The 21,436-nt window shown below is 36.4% G+C and overlaps 1 protein-coding gene across 2 annotated transcripts; it reads right to left on the minus strand.

Moving 5' to 3' along the window:
• Window positions 1-827: 827 nt before the first annotated feature.
• LOC136243221 (uncharacterized) lies at window positions 828-18,079 on the minus strand. 2 transcript variants are annotated; one of them, XM_066034736.1, is made up of 6 exons: window positions 17,998-18,079; window positions 10,951-11,561; window positions 9,076-9,131; window positions 3,252-3,359; window positions 2,857-3,197; window positions 828-1,665 (listed from the first exon to the last, which is right to left on the minus strand). In XM_066034736.1, exons 2-6 carry the CDS (start codon window positions 11,349-11,351, stop codon window positions 1,234-1,236), a joined length of 1,338 nt encoding a protein of 445 aa, XP_065890808.1. In that variant the 5' UTR covers window positions 11,352-11,561; window positions 17,998-18,079; the 3' UTR covers window positions 828-1,233. The 2 variants fall into 2 exon arrangements, with proteins under 2 accessions (XP_065890808.1, XP_065890807.1); XM_066034735.1 differs by lacking the exon at window positions 17,998-18,079 and adding an exon at window positions 17,693-17,948.
• Window positions 18,080-21,436: the final 3,357 nt, after the last annotated feature.

Genomic DNA, 21,436 nt, shown 5'->3' on the forward strand with positions numbered 1-21,436 from the left:
ATGTGATCCGAGCATTCTGAAATGTAATTAATGTATCTTCCATATTGGAAGTTAATTATAAATTCAGAGCAGCCACATTAACTGAGTATTGTTTCATTTATAGCAACAATGAATGTTATTCATCATGATGTGCACAGCTAGCATCTATACACAAAAAACCATCCACTCCAACAGCCAAGATGCTCAGTTATGTACACTGTTTTTTCCTCGAGCAAGAAACTTTACATCATTCCAGTCTATTATTATCTATAGCTATATAGCTGGTGATACAACAGGAAGCAAATGCCAACTGTCCATGCCTGACATAATGGGTGAAGGTCCAGGTGTGGCTTCGGGTACCCAATAAGCACACATTATAGTACTAGTAGTTTTGAGAACTTAATTAATAAATATGTGAGGGCACATAGGAAAAGGGAATTAAAGTCAGTAAATTTCCGTTCATTGGTAGGTAAGTATAATAAATTACATACATTAGGAAATTACACTTGTATTTAAATTCTTTATAACTTTATGAAAAAATTGAGTATTGACTTGAAATTTGAATATATGGTGGAATTCACATAGTTCGAATTCCATGTTTAACTGCCCTATGTCCCTTTTCCTATGCCCCCTCACATACACAGTGTCTAGTTTCATAGTTGTTTCCTATATACCATTCATTGTTGCAACAGATCATTACCTCCTACTGTCTAAAATCACCATAGAAAGTAGGGGTATTGTGTACACAAGTCGACATGTACAATTCATTGATTTATGATAAACTGCGTATACCAGTAACCAATCACTTCAAACAAAGCGTCTGTGGTCTTCTTACAAGCATACACAGTGAAAAAACATTTTATGATTATGTTTCAAATTAAAGTGGCTATAAAAGAAAAGAAAACAGGCAAACAACAGTTTTAAGAGAATTCTGACATTTTTGAGCAAATCTTCTAACCCTCATCTGCTTCTATTTTATTAAATCAGCCAGAACTACAATTATTTCAGTACTGATTATCCAAACTTTTGTTTTGTAGTCTTAAACAATCTAGGAAGACTATTACAGCAAACATTGAATGTAGTGAAAACTCCATAAACTACACAAATACTATAACCTGTTCATGTAACAAGAAAAACAGAGTGTAACAATGTAGAGTATAGTATATTCATGTCTAAAATTATACTGAATTACTATATAGACTCAGTAAAAAATGCCAGATAAATTATACACTAAAAAGCAAGGTACATTAATTTCTAAGCATCAGATGAAGACTTATCAGAGAATGAATTAGTTTCTTGTGATGAGAACTTCAAGGTTGACCGATAACGAGTGATAATTGATTTCACTTTTTTCTTGACATCTTGGGCTTGAATGGCAAACAACAAGTGTACCCATGTAATCAATGCAAGCAGTAGGTAGGTAGTACCGCTTAGTCCAGGCTTTAAGTGTTTCTCAAAATCTTGTCTAATATCTTCACATTCTGGATTGTAACCAGATAAATGGCATGCAAAATACTTGAATAAATCATTCAGGAAAGGATCTGCCTCATTAATGCTGATACTAAAGTTTACAAGTGATACGATTCCAAACACTATGAAGTAGCTTAGTAACAACAATATCTTCACTTCTGGTACACTGAAGTTGACAATCCAAATGCTTTTTTCCTTTTTAAACAGGCCAGTAGTCTGCAGAAAAAAAAAACAGTAATATTTTCAATTATGGTACGTAATCATAGGGAATAATTACAATGACTTGTATTTTCCTGCCAATAAATACAGGAACTAGTCTTGTAACATTTTCATGGTACCTTGCAGTGTTGAAACTGGGTTGCTACTGCTGACCTGGATGACCTGCTGACCTTGATTTGACCCAAATAAATTAAAACTGAGGAGTACACCAAGAGCTACATTTGGGTATTTGACTACTTGTTAAAGTACAAGGGTAGTTATGTGAAAATTAAACATGTAAGGTTCATAATTAATGATAAGTCAGTGAGTGTGGTTCCACATAAGTTTACAGCATGTTTCCTGTAAGTGGGAGTGGCTTTGTGCATGTCTACAAACTTCAACTCACCATGCTTACTAATAAATTAGTGTCTCCACATATGCTTACAGACAGTATCACATATGTCCAATATTAAAGTGGGTATGGATCACAAAAAGAAGATGGCCTATCACAAGACTAGACTATACCTCATACAATAGGAAAGGGCATGGTTCCTTGTAAGGCTGCAGACAGCAGCGGACATGGATTAGCATATGCCTATGAACATTTTGTAAGCCATAATAGCACATGCATGGCTACACATATACATACACACTAATCCCAACAAGTGTGCATTGCTCATGAAAGAAGTTGGACTGCAGCAAGACTAGACTATGATGTGTTAACACAATCATACTAACTAATTTATTTCACACATGATCCGATCTGAGTGATATTTGGATAATCTGTAAAGTGGGTCAGACCCAAATGACCCAGACAAAATGTGACCCAGTTGACCTGTATGACTCAACCCAGTTTCAACAATGGTGCCTTGGCAGTAGCAGCAAAAGTGCAGATACTAGGAAATCACCTCAGTGACCTGACATGCAAAATTACAGTAACCATGCTACAGTAGTTCGCTGATACAGAAGGGGTAAAAAGGAGGGGTAAAATATGGATTAAATTTGTGATGGCCTCACTTATTTCAGCACTCTTATGTATTCCTAGATTTTTGTTAAATGCATTAAAGTGACAATCTGTTACACCTAAAATAGTAAGGCTTTTATAGCACAAAATCTTTTAATGTAAAATGGTGGTACAGTTTTATTCCTTATACTAATGTTTAATTTCATGGTATATGTACCATCAAGAACGAATACCATATTCATTACCTTGTGTATTGTCCAGAAAGACAAAAATGCCATGTTCACTCCAACAGCCAAGATAATTGTAAGAGGCAACATCATTGTATAAAATGCTACTTCACTTGATGGTAGAGCAAACAACGGAGGAAACCTTCCAAGTGTATATTCTGATGCTGAAACAAATGCTGTTGGTGCTATACCACTGAGAAATATGGCACTGGTCAGTTCCACAATATGGAGCCTCAACTTCCACTTCTTTTCACTGAGAAATCTTGACCAAAAAGGAAATTGAATTCCCAGAAATAAATGAAACAGATGAAGAAACCAAGTAATGGCCATGAAGAGCAAGCAAAATTGAAAGACAAATCCTATAAAAATTATCACTAAAATAGTATATCAGTGGTAACACGTGTTTTAACTACCTGATATTTGGGTAAATATTGATGGCTCAAGTATTGACAAATGTAAGGCGTCATGGCTACAGTATAGTCTTTCCTGTCCTCCAATGTAACTGATCATGATGAAAATAGCTAAAAACATTCATTGAAAATATTTAAATACAGACAAAGATTATAAAATAGCTATGCAGTTACTTGTAAAGGATTATAAAGCAATACACAATACAATACACAATAACAGTCATGAGTACAAGTACATTACTAATGATAACTAAAATATAATACTAACAATTCATAATCGTTAGAGAATTAATATAATCTAGCAATAGCCGAGCTGTGAAAGAGTGTGACCATCTAAAACACATAAAATGTGGCGGCTAAGAAACAGCTGCAGTGATGTCAATAATTGTAGTGATGACAATAATTGCAGAGATGTCAACAAATTTGCAACAGTTACATTACAAATTAATTGGCATTAATATCACTGCAGCACTCTTTGTTCACAACTTGGCAAAGCTGGTTTGCTACTTGCTAGGTTTTAGTTTATGTCTTTTTATTTTTCTACAGGTAAATAGCAGAACCAGGGAATATCAAATCTGACACTTGACCTTTGTTAGTTTACACCATTAAAGTGTGCAAGAAATTCACTGTGTTTACATGAGAGGTTTATGTGATAAGTGTGACAACAACTTGCACTTTCAACTGTTCTTGATTGTATGCATGTTTTACTATATGTTCGGTTTTTGCATTATATTTACATAAAACCTTAAGGGGGTTGACTTAGCCCCCCTCAAAATGATATCTCACTGAAATTATCCTTCTGGGAGTAGGGCTGAAACCATGGAAAAGATTGATATACTCTAATAGAACACTCAAATACTCTAATAGAGCAGTCAAAGTGCTTCATAAAAGTGTGTTCCTAAAAGTAGTGGAAAAGATAAAACTTGCCTGCAGTGGGAATCAAACCACTGACCTCTCACTTAAGAACCACTGTATCTTACCACTGTACCAAGTGTTCCAGATGTCTAAAAGCTGTTTTGCATACTGCTTTTAAATGCTGTATGTCTATTAACAGCTAAAAGCTTTGCCAAAAAAGTTATTATTGATAATAAGTTGGTATTTAGTTGAAATGCTTCAAATTATACTTAAAAATTAATTCTGGTAAATTTTGAGGCATCACGAAAGTTAAAATGGCTACAGCTTTTGGGGGACACAGTCCCCAGACTTCCTGCTGCCAGTGATTCTATACTCTGGTCAGCCCCCCTTCACATCAACTACTTCCTCGCCACTGGGTCATTTGCACATTCCTTAAATTCCGTTTTATTGGTTCTGTAATATCTATAGTAACAAAGGAATGGACAGCCAAAGTTTTAGCCCATTGTGATTGGAGATAGGAGGCTAGACAGATGGGCAAGCAATAAATTCAATTTGTAATAATTATGGTGAATAAAATTAATGAAGCATAATTCACAACTGAAACAAGCTAAAAAGATGGGACTTGGCTTAATCTGTTCACCATAAACTGGCAAATCCATGTCCTCCTCATCCATGTACTGTATAGAGGGAAACTTTGGTGGGGGAAAACTTTGGCAAATTTGGCGATTCACTACAAATTCGCCAAAGTTTTAATCCGCCAATTACTTGTATCAGCTGAGATTGGCATTTACATAGCTAAAAAACAAATTGGATTCGCCAAAGTATATTTGAAATTTAGCTGGCTATTCACCGAAGTTTACCCTTGCCAAAGATTCCCTCCATGTGGACAAAAAAGAAGGCCATTTTAACATTAAAATAAGGATGGTATGATGATATAAACTTTATTTCTACCACATTGCAATAAGCACCCATAACTCACATTCCTTTTGTTGTACAAACATAAAACAAAGATTTTCTTACTCTCCATGAATAGGAAAATCTGATGGTACATAGGTTTTATTGATTTGAAATTTTTAGTGTGCATTGAGGCGATTAAAATAGCACATGCATTTTTACCCAACCACACAAAAACAGTGAAAAACTTTTAAAATCTGGGTGAAAATATGTATTATTAAATTTTTTTTAGCATTAACATCATTGGCTGCCACCTTTGATTTCACAACTTTTTTTCACCCAGGCTTTTTAAGACTGCAGCATTTTTTCACAACTTGGCTGTTTTTGTGTCTTTTTGTACTTTAACAAGCCCCAAACTAGCCTTTTTTGTTCACATTTCTTCTTTTCTATACAGACATATTGATGATCATTTAAGACAAATTTATAAATGTATTGCATTGCATGACTTACTTCAATATTTGGTAATATTATTGTAATACTCTAATAGAGTGCACATTTTTTGAGGACTTTTATAGAACGTACATGGAATGTTCTAGTACTACCTATGAAATCTACAAACATTTTTATTTATAAGCAGATTTAAACTAGAGTATTCATTTGTAAAGCAGAAATTAAGTGAGGTAAGCAGCCAAGATAGCAGTAGTTCAGTGGTTAGGGATGCAGGCGTTAGGTATGGAAGTCCTTGGTTCAAACCCTGGTAAATTTTTTTTGACATTTCTGTGCACCTTTTTACCCTGCAGTGACTGCTCTATTAGAGTATCTCAATCCCACAATTTTATGGTTGTTTGGTTTTTGCTTTATAACGTTGTAACTCTATTGTTTCTCAAACAATCAAAAGGCACTGCTAAAATGAGCAGCCTATGAACACACCAATTCCTATACTTGATTTACCGATCTTTTTTTACATGAATAAATGCTCATAACCATGTGAGTATTTATCAGACTTGCAGCAAACTTGGTACGTGAATTCACTTTTACATGCTCTTCATTTGTGCCACAGATCGAGGCAATCAAATTACATGTTTGCATTTTATAGCGATTTTTGCAAAGTGTGCAAAAATAAATTGAAGCCCCCATAGCCTCCTTTCAAAAATGCTTTCAATCCATCTACTTTACTAGTCCCCCAAGGCTTGAATTCAACATCAGTAGACACATAAACATCAATATCTGCTGGTATGTTTGGATTACTATCCTCAATTACCACATAGTCACCGGCTAACATAAATTGATTCAAATAAGCCATAACTTTGGTCATGTTTTCATGGCTATCTTCCACAACTAACCACAGGTGAGGAAGAGGTTGAAGAGCTGAAGGCAGCAAAATCTCTTCAATGTTGGTTGTGTCACCTTCAATAAAATTGACATTGTCTGGTTTTTGCTGTTTGATTTCTTTACTTAGAAGAGAAGCATTGATATCAATGGTGTGTACAAGGCAATCATAACCCAGTGATTTAGCAGTATCATTATACCACATTGCTGAAGCACCAGTAAATGTGGTAGTAGACAGCTGTGTCAAAGAAAGTTTTTAGCATAAATCCCCCCACAGCTTAAGAAGAAAAAATGAAGAAATTAAACAAATGTTTGAATGCCCATATCTCACAAATGGCTGGTGTGAATTTAATCAAATTTGCTGTGTGGCCTACTCTACCTGGCGGACAGCTATAATGCAAAAATGGTATAGTTTGGAGAAGGGGCCATGGAGTTATGTATGCGTGAAAATGCTACTTTCTTTCTGCCTGTCAACATACTCACGGTGTGGCATACCGGCTTTCTTGACTGCACGACACACCATTGTGTCTCTAATAAATTTGTGACCGGATCTGCAAAAACCCGACACAATCGTACATTTTTCGAATATCTGTTTATTAAATATTTATATTCTACTTAGCCAAGTGTACCCTCTGGCAAAGTTTCAGCCTCATATGCCAATAACTTTTAGAGTTACAGCCCTACAAAGTAGTAACAACAGAAAAATCAATTAAATTTTGTACAGTAAGTATAGGGACAATAAATTACAGGCGCTTCCTAAAACGGTTGTAACTTACGAACAGAGTGATGTACAGAGCTGAAATTTTCACTATCATGTTTGCCATGAATAGGGGAATCAATTATTTGATAAGTTTATCCTTTTATCACCTTTCGTCACTGCATACAAAGGCAAAATTTAAGAAGAAAAATCAATCGCATATGATCACTTCAATGTGACATAAACAAACGCTCATAACTTGCGTATCCTTGGGTCTACTGCAACAAAACAAAGATTTTCTAACTGCTCTTGAGTAGGCGAATAAGATTATACCTTGCATATTATGGAAAAATTCTGTAAATTTTTTTGAACGCCTCTTTCTTAGTAAAGGAAGGGACTAACAATAAAAACCTCCCATTGTATGGGATTGTGTCACAGATCTGGTCACATTTTTTTAGCAAAATAAGAATTTGGCAAAAACAAACTGTTTTTGCTTAGCCAGTCACAATTGTTCTGTTGAATTAGTTCATTATGTTGTCACACAATGATAACTCACTGATACAGTAAGAGCTCATTACTTCACTTTCACATTAAATGGAAACATGACTGCAGTTAAACATCCATTGTACTACTAAGTGAAGACAAACAACCGGACAACTTTTTCTAGACAAGTATTAAATTCTTTCATTCTGTTAAACTGTTTAGGCAAAAATATTTAAGAGTTCATATCATCATGATCTGAAAATGACTCCTATATGCAAAACCTTTATCATAATATTGTAATAGTAACCACAAAGGATTAATCTCACATTCATTCCATGTAGACTTATGTGCATGATTTTTTGCTTTAATGATGGCTTGCAGTGTTAAAATTTATTAGTATTAACATTATTGCAACCATTTCTTGGCTGCCACCTTTGATTTCATAACTTTTTTTACCCAGGCTTTTAAAGGTCACACCCTTTTTTCATAGCCTGGCTGTTTATGCACTCCAAAGCCAGCCACAGACTGGCTTTATGGTTTATTTTTCCTCCCACAGACACAATGATGATTATTAAAAACAGAAGTTATAATTGCATTGTTTTATTTGGCTTTTTGGTAATATTATTGTAATACTCTAATAGAGCACACACTTTTAAAGGATTTCTAGTAGAATGCACTTAAAACGTTGTAGAACAATCTGAAATTCCCATTGGTAGATCTATGAAATTATAGATTAAGTAGATTTTAGCTAGAAGTTTCATTTATAAAAATTAAGTGAGGTGAACGACTGTGATAGCAAGTGGCTCTATGTTAAGGCCTAACTCCAGTAAATTTTTCATGCACTTTTCTAACCCATAGTGACTGTTGGTCTTTGCCTTGCAACTCTGTAGCTGTTACTTCTTTGTTTTTCTAACCATCAAAAAGTACTTCTGTGATGGCTAGCTCAAATTTCAAGTTTTTCCCATAAATATTCTATCCTGTACCAGTGAGTCTTTTATGTGAATAAATGTTCATAGTACTGTGGACACTTATCAGACTCTCTGCAAACTTAGTGCATATATGCTCTTTATCTGTACCAAATTTCAAGGTAATTGAGTTATGCGTTATAGCAAGTTTTGCAAAGAGTGTGCAAAAATAATCTAGGCTCCATAGACCCTTAAGAAGAAAAAATATTGAAACTTCAGCTACTCATATCTCATGAATGGCTGGAGTGTACTTAATCAAATTTGCTGAGTGGCCTACCCTACCTGGCAGACAGCCATAATGCAAAAATGGTGTAAGGGACCATGGAGCCATGCAGGTATGAAAATCACGTCTGTCAATATACACACAGTGTGATGCGTTTTTCTTGGCCACACAACATGCTATCATGTTGCTTTCAATGTTAGATATTACTTCGAAAGATTTTACACATTTCTAGAATTCGTTCTGTAATTCTGTATTCTTTTTCTTTGTCATGTGATGTACCAACACCACTAATCAGATACATTTAAGTGAAAGAGTACAATAGGAAGTACCAGTACATTACTTCTTATATAAGTGCACGCATAGACATATGTCAATTCTTACCTAAAATAACAGCACCAATTGTTGTATACACTGCCAATACTTGTGGGAAAATCAACCTGCAATAAGTACACATGTAAAAACTAACACCAAGAATATATAAATACAAGTATAAGGAAAAATTAAGAATTTTAAGTTCGATTAGGAATCATAGAAAAAAATAGGGAAACAAGAGAGGTTGTCTACACCTGCAGATATACTAGTGGACATTTAATCCCTAATTCAGTCATGGTAGACTGAATTAGGGATCAAATGTACCATGACTGAATTAGGGATTAAATGTCCACTATATAGTATATCTGCAGGTGTAGGCGACCTCTCTTGTTGTTTCCCTACTTTTTCTATGATTCCTAATTGAACTCAAAATTCTTAAATAATAGTTATACGGGCACAATGTGGAGTATATGAAATTTATAAACCCGAAGGCCCGGGCTGTAGCGCACGAGCGAAGCGAGGGCGCTACTAAGGGCCTGAGGGTTTATAAATTTCATAGACTCCACATTGTGCTCGTATAACTGCTTTAGACTCTATTTCACATTACACTCAGATTACTTACCTCATCCATGGCTGTTTCTGCTGTAGGCTGGGCGAAAGCGGCTGGTTTTCTTGAGATAATACTAGCGCCATGGCAACTATGTGTCCTCACGTGACAAAATAATCGCGCTCGTTAAATCACTGCACGTGAACAATGCATAGCGATTGGATAAACCTAGATTTTGAGCATATGCTATATTGTGCCTGAAGGCGTGGAGTATATTAGAAAACAAGGTGGAGTATATGAGATTTATTACCCACCCAAAACAGCTTAACTAGAGTCTAATTTTTCCTTAAACTTGTTTGTTTATTTATTTGTAACATTATTATGACTGGTGAACCCACGCATACCGCATCAAAAGAAAGGATGATGCCAGAGGTAATGTTTTTGACTGAATGCGCACCCCAAATATCGATTACTGACTCGAAAGTGAAAGTGCCCATTACGCTTGCTTTCAGCTATGTTCAGCCCGTTTCACAGCACTACAAATGAAGAACAGTAGAAGAAGTGCCTCTGCAATCAATCCAGTCACCACAGAAAATACGAACAATTCCAGTAGAGAAGCCATCATGCTACCGCGAACCAACACCTTTCACTGCCAGAAAAAAGAAATGGAACACAAAGGAGGACAAATGTAAGTCCATGATGCGTGCATTATACATACTGTGGTATGCCAAAAAGACACATCTCAGGATGAAGCGACGTCAAACAGTGAAAAAATCAAGCCCATAGCCTTAGCCATTATCTAGTTACGCTTGTCTGAAGGTATCGGGCAGGCAGTTAGTCAGTCAGTAAAAAAATGCCATTGAATAAAATTTTTTTTAATTTTGTAGCAATCTATTGGAAGCATTTAGGGTTGAACTGAAGGCACTTTTGGGCTTGGTTATACCTAACCAATACTGCCAAGGAGCCAGGATGGTATTGTGAAGCTGGTTTTTGGGTGATTTTTGGCCAGAAAAGCCCAAACCTCCATGATCCCTACTATCGTACTGTATGATAATGAATTGGTAACAGTTGGAGCAAGTTTCATCTACACAGTCACTGGACTGAAATTTATCCTGACGTGGAAGTTTCAGCCATCACTCACCAATATAAACAGACTACGACTATGTTGCACCTGCTGAAACTATAGAAACAACCCAGGTAGTACTAATTTCTAAACGGTTTTGTGGCCATAAAATACACTAGCAAAACAGTCACATTTCATTTAATGGAAATTTTGTTAAGATAATTTGATTAATGCTTAACCATACTGAGCTATTACTCAAGTGTTATGCTTATGGAATCCTTACAAGGTTCTTGTAAGCACCCAGTACAAATAGTAGCCTTTAACAAAAACTTACATTGTCTTTCGTCTTTTAATGGCAGCAATCAGCACAAAAATTCCACCAATCAATGCCAACACAGCAGATAGTATTATGACACTCCTTTCAGCAACTTTAACCTGATCAGGATACTGTGAAAAATCTCCACATAACGGTAGACATACATCACAGTATTCTCTAAATTGGTAGTGACATCTCAGAGGTTCTGAAGCATTCCTTGTTGCAACCGAACTAGAGTCATCTTCATCATTAAATGTTTCACAAACAGGTAACAATGATCCTGACTCAGTAGCCATAGCAATCCTCCACTCATTGACACACACTTCATCACGAATATTAACACATTGTTCTTGAGTTATTAATAGTGGACTACCATTACCATCACATGGAGGGTAGGCATATTGACAGATAAATGGCATTACAGCAGCTGAACATTCCTCACTAACTAAGCTAGAAAATCCCTCCAGTAAATCAAAAAATTCTGACACTTGTTCCTCTGTTATATCACTATGTGACCAAGTGGTTAGATTGTTACCAGCACCAGTTAATGTCTGAAGGTAAACACCACATATACCATCATACTCTGAACAGTTCCCATCGTATGTTGAAGTCAATTGTGATTCATTTACCTGTAATTAAAGTAATGATGGTTAGTTTACAAGCGCTACAAACTGTCCTTAAATGGATATCTTTTACGAGTCATAAGTCATGCTAAGCAAGGTACAATACTTAATGAGTTCAGTTGTGATCAAATATGTGGCTAATGATTATTTGTAATGTTTGACCTACTCTATGAGTCATATCCTGTATGAATCTAATTATCAATAGGTCATCCTGTAACAACTCATACAATGAGTAAGCAGTTAGTGTAAATTCTGTAGATGATTTACTTGAAATATGGGTGGATGAAGAGTGTATTAATTCCATTCACCATACTATGCAATGCTTAACTGTACTACACCAAAAGGCTGTACATACACAGGAAGCAGCTAAGATTTCAGTAATCAATATTGTACTTTAAGTGGGAGGCTGAAAAGTGTCATACAGTATGTGCACAAGAAAATACAAACGGTCAGGCTTGTCTCAGTGCTAATAAGGCATTTTGCCTTATGCTATAGTAGTCTCTTGACATGCCCTCCTTGTGCTGTATTTCATATACACGCACTTGCTGCCATATTTAAATAATCAATCATCAAATTTAACTGAAATAAACTGGTAGCCATCATACAACAGCAAATGCGCAGGTTAATTCTTTGATATATATAGCTCACATCAGCCTAGTTTAGAGCATTATACTTTCAACCAGAGGAGGGAAGAAGCTACTTAAAGATATTACATTATAAATGCATAGTTTTATTTGGATCAATACATAACCAGCGAATGGTGGGGATCACTAGGGATCACTGGTGATCATTAGCTCTTTTGATTATGCTTTGTGTGAGGATTCAGATGATTTACTTTGTTTTACAAAAGCGCTTAGTTATCTATGCAAAAACAAATGAAACACTTTCACACATATAGTAGCAATTCTAGCACTAAACAAGTATGCATATTCTTAACCAGAAGCTTATAAGTGCTAAAGGTATTGCCTTATTTGGAACATCACAAATCCACAGGCCACCTGTTGGTGGTTTCATTACATGAGCAATTAGTAAGAAGCATTTGCAATGTAGCTGTTCTTGTACTATAGAGATGGAAGACAATAGTGTGTGAGACAGTGAGTGCTGGCAACAAGAGCACAAGAGTTGCTAGCCAACCTACTAACAAACAAGCTAAAACTGTTGATCCACATATAGTATCACAAATGGGACATTTTAAGTTGCTGGAAGCCCAAAGCGTAGAATTTCACATTAGAAGAAACCTGACTCAGCGAAGTGAAGGATAACAAAAAATCATGATGTTCAGTATCCTCTACTTGCTTGATAATAAATTCTCTCATTATCGAAATGTCAGCTTCATGCAAGCATTTGCCAATTGCTACACTTAAGCTTGCTCCTTCTTTCTCTTACTGGTACTGCTCATCTGTGCTGCACAGCTACTATAGTTGCTTCCACCCTCCTCTGACTTTCAACTATGTACATACATGGTGCTGTTAGGGCACACCTATACTGTTACACAATAACTACAAAGACATCACTCTCTTTCACAAACTATTTCTTCACTAGAAGGTGTGTGTGTGTATGTGTGTGTGTACTCCATGCCTGTGTCTGCTTATAATTGAATACTTAAAGTGTACAGTTATTCTTCTATACTGAGAACTGTCGGTTTCCAAATGTTTAAGCATGCTACAGTCACTATCGTGAAATACGTGGGAATATATTTAACATGTAACACCTTACTATACCTTGGCATGAAAACCAAGAAATGTATATTACATACATCAATCCTACACAGTGACCAAAACATTGATGTAATTAGTACACAATTAGCTTTCTACCACCACAGAAGCCATTAATATACCTTGTACACAATATGCGCGAGCATGATGCCCTTGATTGGTGATTCCATGGAGTCACAGAAACTACAGATTGTTCCATACAGTTGGGTTATTCACCAATTATCTAATGAACCTAAAATAAGGTTTGTCTCACTGCAACCCTACTGGTTTGGTCAGTTTTCACATTTCTTAAGCATCATGTGTGACTCACATTAATTTTATCTGAATACAAGGGAAATACCATAACATGGCAACACACGTAGCAATACATGCTGTAGTAAACTGTGCAGTGTACACATATCTATCTAGATACTAACACTACTTTATATTTTATGCTTTAAATGTCATTGCAATCGATTTACTTTGACATGACACTGTTCAATATTACCGGTGATATTAATTATTGGTTGTGGATATACTGAAATTATAATGTGCAGTAACCCAAGCAGTAAACTAGTAAGACTATTTTTAACATGACATTATGATCTGTAAGGAAGAAAACAGGTAGTAATGGATGTAATAGGATACATATATACCCCACTGTTTTCAATACATTTGGTTCAAAGTCTACATAAACACAATCAGTTTCAAATTTTGCAATCATTTTGGCAAGAGTTCATGAACCATTGATTTCACTGATGAAAATGAAATAGCTATATGATATCTAAATATATTCAAATAATGGTAACATGTACCATTTCCTGAATACAACTTGATCAACAACTCTTTGGGCAGTAGTGTCCTTCTAGAGGTCATATGGTGCGATACCTGACAGTCACTAATCACTTCTATTGTTCTTTTACTGTTCTCTCCAGAAGGTCACCATGACTAAACTTAACACAGTGTTCTGTGGTGTGCATTGACTGTTGATATGAAGTTTGATACATTTCCAGGATCATAGAAATATAAAGCACTGAAACAAGGGAGAGCATCTACACCTGCAAATGTACTAGTGGACATTTAATTGCTATTTGTATTGTTCTTGTAACATAATACTATACCTGATGAACCCGCGTATACTGCATCAACAGAATAATACCAGACATATTAAGTTTGCACAAGAGTACATGCTCCAACTGAATTACTGAAAAGTGAAGTGGTCATAACGCTTCTATGTTCAGCCCATTACACATCGTTGCAAATGGAGAACAGTACAAGAAAAGCCTCTGCCAATCAATCCAATCACTATAGACAACTCCCTCCATGGTGGTCAGCAAACATGCAGAAGCCATTACACACTATGGCAAATCAACACTGTTATGCTGTCAGCAAAAGGAAATGGGACACAACGGATGACAAAGGTAAGTCCATGATTACATACTGTGGTATGCCAAAAGGCACCTGTCAGGCTGAAGCATTGTTCAGCAATAAAGCCCATAGTTTTAGCTTTATACTGGTCTGAAGGCATTAGTTAGCTAGTTAGTTTGTCAGTCGAAATTCCACCAAATAAAAACCTGCTGGAAGTGTTTCAAGTCACTTTCATTATACACTGCCAAGCATGAAGGTATTGGGAGGATGGTTACTGGTCAATACTTCTTTTGTGAGAAAGTGTAAACCTCCATGATCTCACAGTACTACTGTATGATTATATGTGACACATTGATATTGTCCAGTAGGTTGGCAACCATACCATGTTGCTTGAAAATGATATTGTCCAAGCAACATGGTATGGTTGATGACGATATTCTTGTATGCTATATAACCATGACAGTGAGTATGTGACATGACATGATATGGTTAGTAGCAATGACAAAATACATGTTTTAAGAGTTGGGTGTGATAGAACATACACTTGTGGTAATGTCATTCAATTCCTTTCCCAAATCATGTGCTGATGTTGTAAAGTCTTTACATGTAAACACTGTAATGATGGCATAGTGGTCAACATGACCTTCTGCATATACAGTGTACAAGTTTAACAAAACATTTCCTATATGTATATATAACCACTGTACCAAAACTGTGTGCAGATGAAAGTAGATAAATATATAATCTTGGCAAAATTAGGCAGCCTGCTCAGGATTTTATGTATAACATTTCAAACTTTACCACATGTTACATGTTTTGTCATACCCACATAGTAAAACACATAACGTTATTGCTATCACATAGTAACATGTGTGCTGAACAATTAAACATGAGATATTATCATGATTAGTTGCCACATGACACACATTTTAAGTTGTGCTACATGCAATAGTTGTACATCACACAGAATACATGCACAATGTCCTACAGTGAGAACAATTATGTAAACAACATCACTTTTACCTCGTACTATTGTCACCGCACACATTTGCTACGGTCGCAGAGAGTTTTGTGCGTTTTGTATACTTATAGTGAGCAGATTCAAGGCTGTCACAAAAGTTATCAAGTTGTTGACTTGTTGTGGCACCACTAATTAACTCAAAGTTATCAAAGCATTCATACATATACCACCACAGGAAGCAAAAACACAAACCTGGTATGGATACACCTTGTTTATGCTACCGATGTTTTAGCTAACTACCAAGACAGAAGATTACTTCTTGGACACAGTACAGAGCAATAGCCACAGCTACATTGCTCTTTCCGTGTTACAAACAGGCGAATTTGATTTGCACACGCACTATACTATAAAAACTTGTGTGTGATTTGTAAACATAACACCCAAGGTCCCATGTCTCATGTTCACCATGCACACTTTTAAAATTCACAAACACACATGCACACATTCACCTTTTAGCTCCTTACATTTTTGATTGTTCTAGTACACTAAGTGTCAGTGAAAAGTACTGGCAAGCGCATGTATGGACAATTTCTTCTGGGCTGTAATTCCCTCTCCTGAGACCAAGTGTTGTACTACCAGCAACCACAGTTTAACAGAATGCTTAACCAGCAGTTATTACAAGTATAAAAATTAGGAATCTTAGGTTTGATTAGGAAATAAAAAGTAGTATAACAAGGGAGGTTGTCTAGACATGAAGATATACTAGTGGTCATTTAACCCCTAATTCAGTCATGAGTATAGACTAGATTAGGGATTAAATTTTCATTAGCACATCTTCAGACCTCACTACATTTTATTTCTATGGTCCCTAACAGAACTTAAAATTCCTTATACTTGATAGTTTACTTTTTGGTAACATAATTATGACTGGGTGAACCCACACATACTGCATTAGAAGTAAGAACAGTGCCTGGCTCATTATTCTTGTCTGAACACGCACCCCAACTATCAATTAGCGAAGTAGCCATTACGCTTCATTTTCAGCCATGTTTAGCATTACAAACGAATATCACTATGAGAAGGACCTAGAATTGCAATCAATCCAGTCACAACGGAAACTCAGAAAATACCTGTTACAAACATAGGAAGCCATTAAGCAGCACTACCACGAATTGACACCTTGCACTGTCAGCAAAGATAAATGGAATACAAAGAACACAGGTAAGCCCATTGTACATACTGTGGTATGCCAAAAGGCACCTTTCAGGCTAAAGCAACGTCGAACAGTGAAAAATTTAAGCCTGTAGTATTAACCATTATCGAGTTATGTTGTCTGAAGGCATCACTAAGTCCAGTCAGTACAAATTTTCATTCAATATATTTTTTTAAAGTTTGTAGCAACCTATTATAAGTATTAAAAAACACTTGTTTATACCTAACCAATACTGCCAAGGTGCCACAAAGGTATTTTGAGGCTGGTTTTAGGGTGATATTTTTGGCTAGAAAAGACCTTCATGATCCCTAATATCAAGAGTGAATGATAATTTACTCTTATTTATATACAGTATTAAACTACAACAGAACAGAGCAATAGGTGTTATATGTGGTCATTAACACCCACCCCTTTAGGATGACCTACTGAAGACAACAGCAAAAGAACAATAGAAGTGATAAGTGGTTGTAGCCACCACAGGAAGGGAATTAAATGTTTAACCTCTGGAAGGATCACTGCAGCTGCACTTGTAAGCACCATGGACACATGTACTTTCCAATGACCTTCTGCATGTTGGTTGGGAACCAACATTCTATAAGAGGTATGGAGTCCACATAGTAAAGTACAAAGCATACGAACACATAAATTCACGTAATTATAACTATCTCTTCCAATGCATGGCCACTCAGTATAGTATATAGCTATATTGTCATGTATGAGAGCCATGAAGACCATACCGTACCCAGCTATAAAATCAGCACAGTGGTCCTGTCCACTGAATAGTTAGCTACTCAGTAATAGCCAACCTGCTGATCTACAGGAGCCAATCAATATTCACACTTGCATGACATACATTGGTCAGTTTACTCCTCGTGTATCACACACCTGCATGCAGTATTACCTGTTGAGGGCAGTTATCAATGTCAAACTCGATTTCAAGCCTCTGACTAGCTGATGCGTCATTGTCGACAGCATATATGACGATAGGAACACAAAAGCAGCCAAAAACAATCGTAAATATACTGATCACAAAAGCTGTTTCAACCTTCTTTTCTTTAATGATAATTTTAAGCGTGCTAGTCACCGAATCCATCACGATTGATCCGCTCTGCTAGCTAACAATTAACTCTTTCAATGACGAATACTTTTGATATTCTATTTACACCGTTAGTGTTCACTTTATAGTTATATATTACACAAGCACACCTGAAAGGATGTCGAACCCGGATGTATATCACGACGCTTGTCGCTAGATCATACCTGATCATAACTTGAAACCATAATCAATCTTAAAAACTGGTAAGTTTACCGATATATTTTACGGATATAGGCTAGATGAAACCATTTTGCGGACACCTGTAATAAATAATGTCATAGCCACACATGGTCAAAGTCATCTAGTGAATGTTGTCACGAGCTTCACTGGCCATCTCTTTCTACTCATCGGAAGTATCTTACAATTTATGATATTTATCACTGCCACGGTTCCTACCATGCAATTCTTGTACAAGATCTCACTCCCTTTCGTTACAGCGTAAGCAGTCATCAATAAACTCTTATAGGTTTCTTTTTTTGTTCAAGTAATGGTACCTTTTTATGGAATTCTGTCCCACATGATATTCTCTCTCTTTCTCATCAGTCTCATTTTAGACGAGAGTTGCATAAATTTTTATAACACTTAAGTCGGGTTTTTTTTTTCTTTCTGTTTTTCTTTTTTCTCTTGCTACAGTGTTTAGCTATTTGCTCTGTAGCTATTATACTAATGTTCTTGTAACGTTTGTTGTTCTCTGTTTTTGTATCTTGTATTTTTGTATCTTGTGTTTTTGTAGGTGTTACTCCTATAGGCATTTGCCTTTTGTAATTACCTTACCCTTATGGTTGAAACAAATAAAAAATAAACAAATAAATAAATAATGAGCAGCATGTTAAGATAATGATAGAAGACACCGTGTAAAAGCACTGTGGAAAGTGTAAGTTACAAAACGGGCTTAGTTGGTTACAATTTAATAGACTAATGTTACATTTTTTTGCTACTAAGTTACCAGTTAGGCACTGGAGGGCGAACACTGGAAGCAAAGCCTGTATGAGGCACGAGCCAGGGAACCTAAGCAAAAATCGTTGACTAAAATGAAACGGGACAAATACCTAGAAGGGGTTTGAAAGAATCCATCCCTACCCTGATATTGATCCGCAGGCCACCCGGATGCCGGCCAAGTGTCACACTCGGTCGTCAAACGGGTTGAACAAGAACAAGGGTTGTCATCATCATCACTGTCCTGAAGACTTAGGATCATTTTAGCATTACACTTGTAATTGGACAAATACATCCCAGCTCTGTTTCCCGTCCTGGACTCAGGCTCATTTATTAAATGCTATCCCACTAGGGACCTGTGAGAAGGTTGAAGCCTGTGAATACATGGAGTCAGAAACATAATGCAGGCGGGCGATCCATTTCCATTATTCCATTATATGATTCTGTGGCAGCTTGATTGGCAGCTTTTCAAGCCATTATTTTCTTGGCACAACCATAAAAAGAAGCATGCTTAAGCTTGTGTCTTCTTTTTTAAGCTGTAAAAGTGAGCTGACATTGTTACAAGATGACTTTTTACTGAGTTAACACCCATATACTTATCAAATACAGACATAGCTGTGCTGACATCTTGTTCCTTTCTTGCCTCTCCATTATTTATCTACAAATAACTCCTCAAAAATTTATTTGAAGTGACCTAAAGGTCTTGGCTATCACCAGGGTTCTGTGAATGCTATCCCATGCACTAGGGACCTGTGAGAAGGCTTAAATCCTGTGAATACAGGGAGTCAGAAACATGTAGCTGAAACATGAAGAATGCAGAAAACAATCCCAGACCCAGTGGTGACTTGATCCCCCGCAACATGCAGTGTAGGCATGTACCAGAGGAACCACTACAGCTGAGACCTGAGATCTTCTTTGCATTCAACCTGTACTTAAACATCAACTTCTCACCAGCAAGTGGTTTTATTCTGTGAATGCTATCCCACTAGGGACCTGTGAGAAGGTTTATCACAGTACTGAGTTTGCTATCCAACATACTTTAAACAGGTTGTAGGACTAAGTGTCTTACAGACCTTCAGCACTTGTGCTGTGAAGTGTTAAGAAATAAATAAATATCAGCCCCTTAAACAGGGGGTTTCCAGAAACTGGTCGAGCAAGATTGAGTTACCCTACTAGAACAGTCACCTTAATACAGAGTAGATGCTGGTATCATGGGTCAAGGGGTATTGTGGGTATCATAGCTTATAAAATATGTTCAGTGGGTTAAATTCTGCATATTTAGGAAGAATTGGGTGATACCACTTCAGATCAACATAGACAATGATCATAAGTTAACCATGCATAGATCCAATTAGGTGATAGCATAACCCTTAAGCGGTATCACTATAGGAATACTGTCCCAGATTATCTACGTATCTGTACCCCTATAATAAGGAGTACAAAGCTATAACTGAAAGTGCACAAACTATGTTGACTGTGGTACATCGTGTGGTATTTCAACTGTCATTAGAGTGCCTGTGAATAGTGTTTCCATAACTTTTACTATAATTGAATATGAAATAATGACATTATGAACACAGTGACTCTTAATACCCCACGTACATGACTCATAATAGCAACACTTACAGTGATCTAGAGAAAAGATCATATGGCCCCTGCACATTTGAAATTTTAGGATAGTATTATTTATGGTTACAGTGTGACTGGAAATATCAGGGTCACAATATTAGGAGATAGTAGTGGTTTTAAATTGCTACAAATTCAAATTCAGGAGATCTATAACTTTCAAAAATTTCTCTGGGAGCATGCCACAGACGCCTACATAGACTGGCATGCTATGCATCTTAGTGTGCTTCTCATCTCATGCCAGCTACTGTAGGGTACAGGTGTATGCCTTCCTTTCTAGGTGTAATGCTACGTATAGCTAGCTATAGGCCTTGGCATCACAAAAATCTGGATTGGAATATATATACTTGGGGCTTAGATGGAAATATACTGTAACATACGTATCCCAGTATGAGGTGTGAGGAGGTTCAACTGAATCAACTAGGGTGCTCCTTGGAGCAATTTTGATAGAGAATGATGCAGTTGAAAATGCAGTTCTTGCTGCCAGTAACTGAAGATCTTATAATGATCATCTAATATAGAGAGGGCCTTAGGCCTGAGTCAATCATGATGACATATCAGAAATAAAACAAGAAAGGATAATGCTACGTACATCATGATAGGTAATATAGTACACCTGTGTGTAACTGTGCACATACTACACATTCTCCTCTGTTGTATGTGATACGTAGGAGATAATAGGTTTAGGATTGCTATATAACTGAATGTGAACTATATAATCTCCTACTAATCACATGCCCCACAGAAAAAAACACCACCTTGAAGATTGTTTGTGCTTACTTGAATATGTACCAGCCATATGCGCAATATTATACATTTCTCACCACCTGCTATTGAGTAGCCAACTTATGTAACTTGCTATAACTTTGATGCAGTCACCTTATGCCATAGCCCGCCTAGGAAAATTTGCTGGCATTTCCTACAGAAGTATAATGCCAATGAGTATATGTGACTGATTTTTGGAAAATCATCCTTATTGTCATACCT

The sequence above is a fragment of the Dysidea avara genome, chromosome 13 (genome assembly GCF_963678975.1).
Source record: "Dysidea avara chromosome 13, odDysAvar1.4, whole genome shotgun sequence".
NCBI lineage: Eukaryota > Metazoa > Porifera > Demospongiae > Dictyoceratida > Dysideidae > Dysidea > Dysidea avara.

Bases quoted from the DNA above. Each gene is read 5' to 3' on its own strand.
- LOC136243221 (XM_066034735.1), bottom strand. From the start codon at position 17,884: ATGGATTCGGTGACTAGCACGCTTAAAATTATCATTAAAGAAAAGAAG. The intron at 3,360-9,075 runs GTAAGAATTGAC...GAATGTTTTTAG, and splicing joins AATTGGTGCTGTTATTTTAG to CTATTTTCATCATGATCAGT. The intron at 3,198-3,251 runs GTAGTTAAAACA...TAATTTTTATAG, and splicing joins AATATTTACCCAAATATCAG to GATTTGTCTTTCAATTTTGC.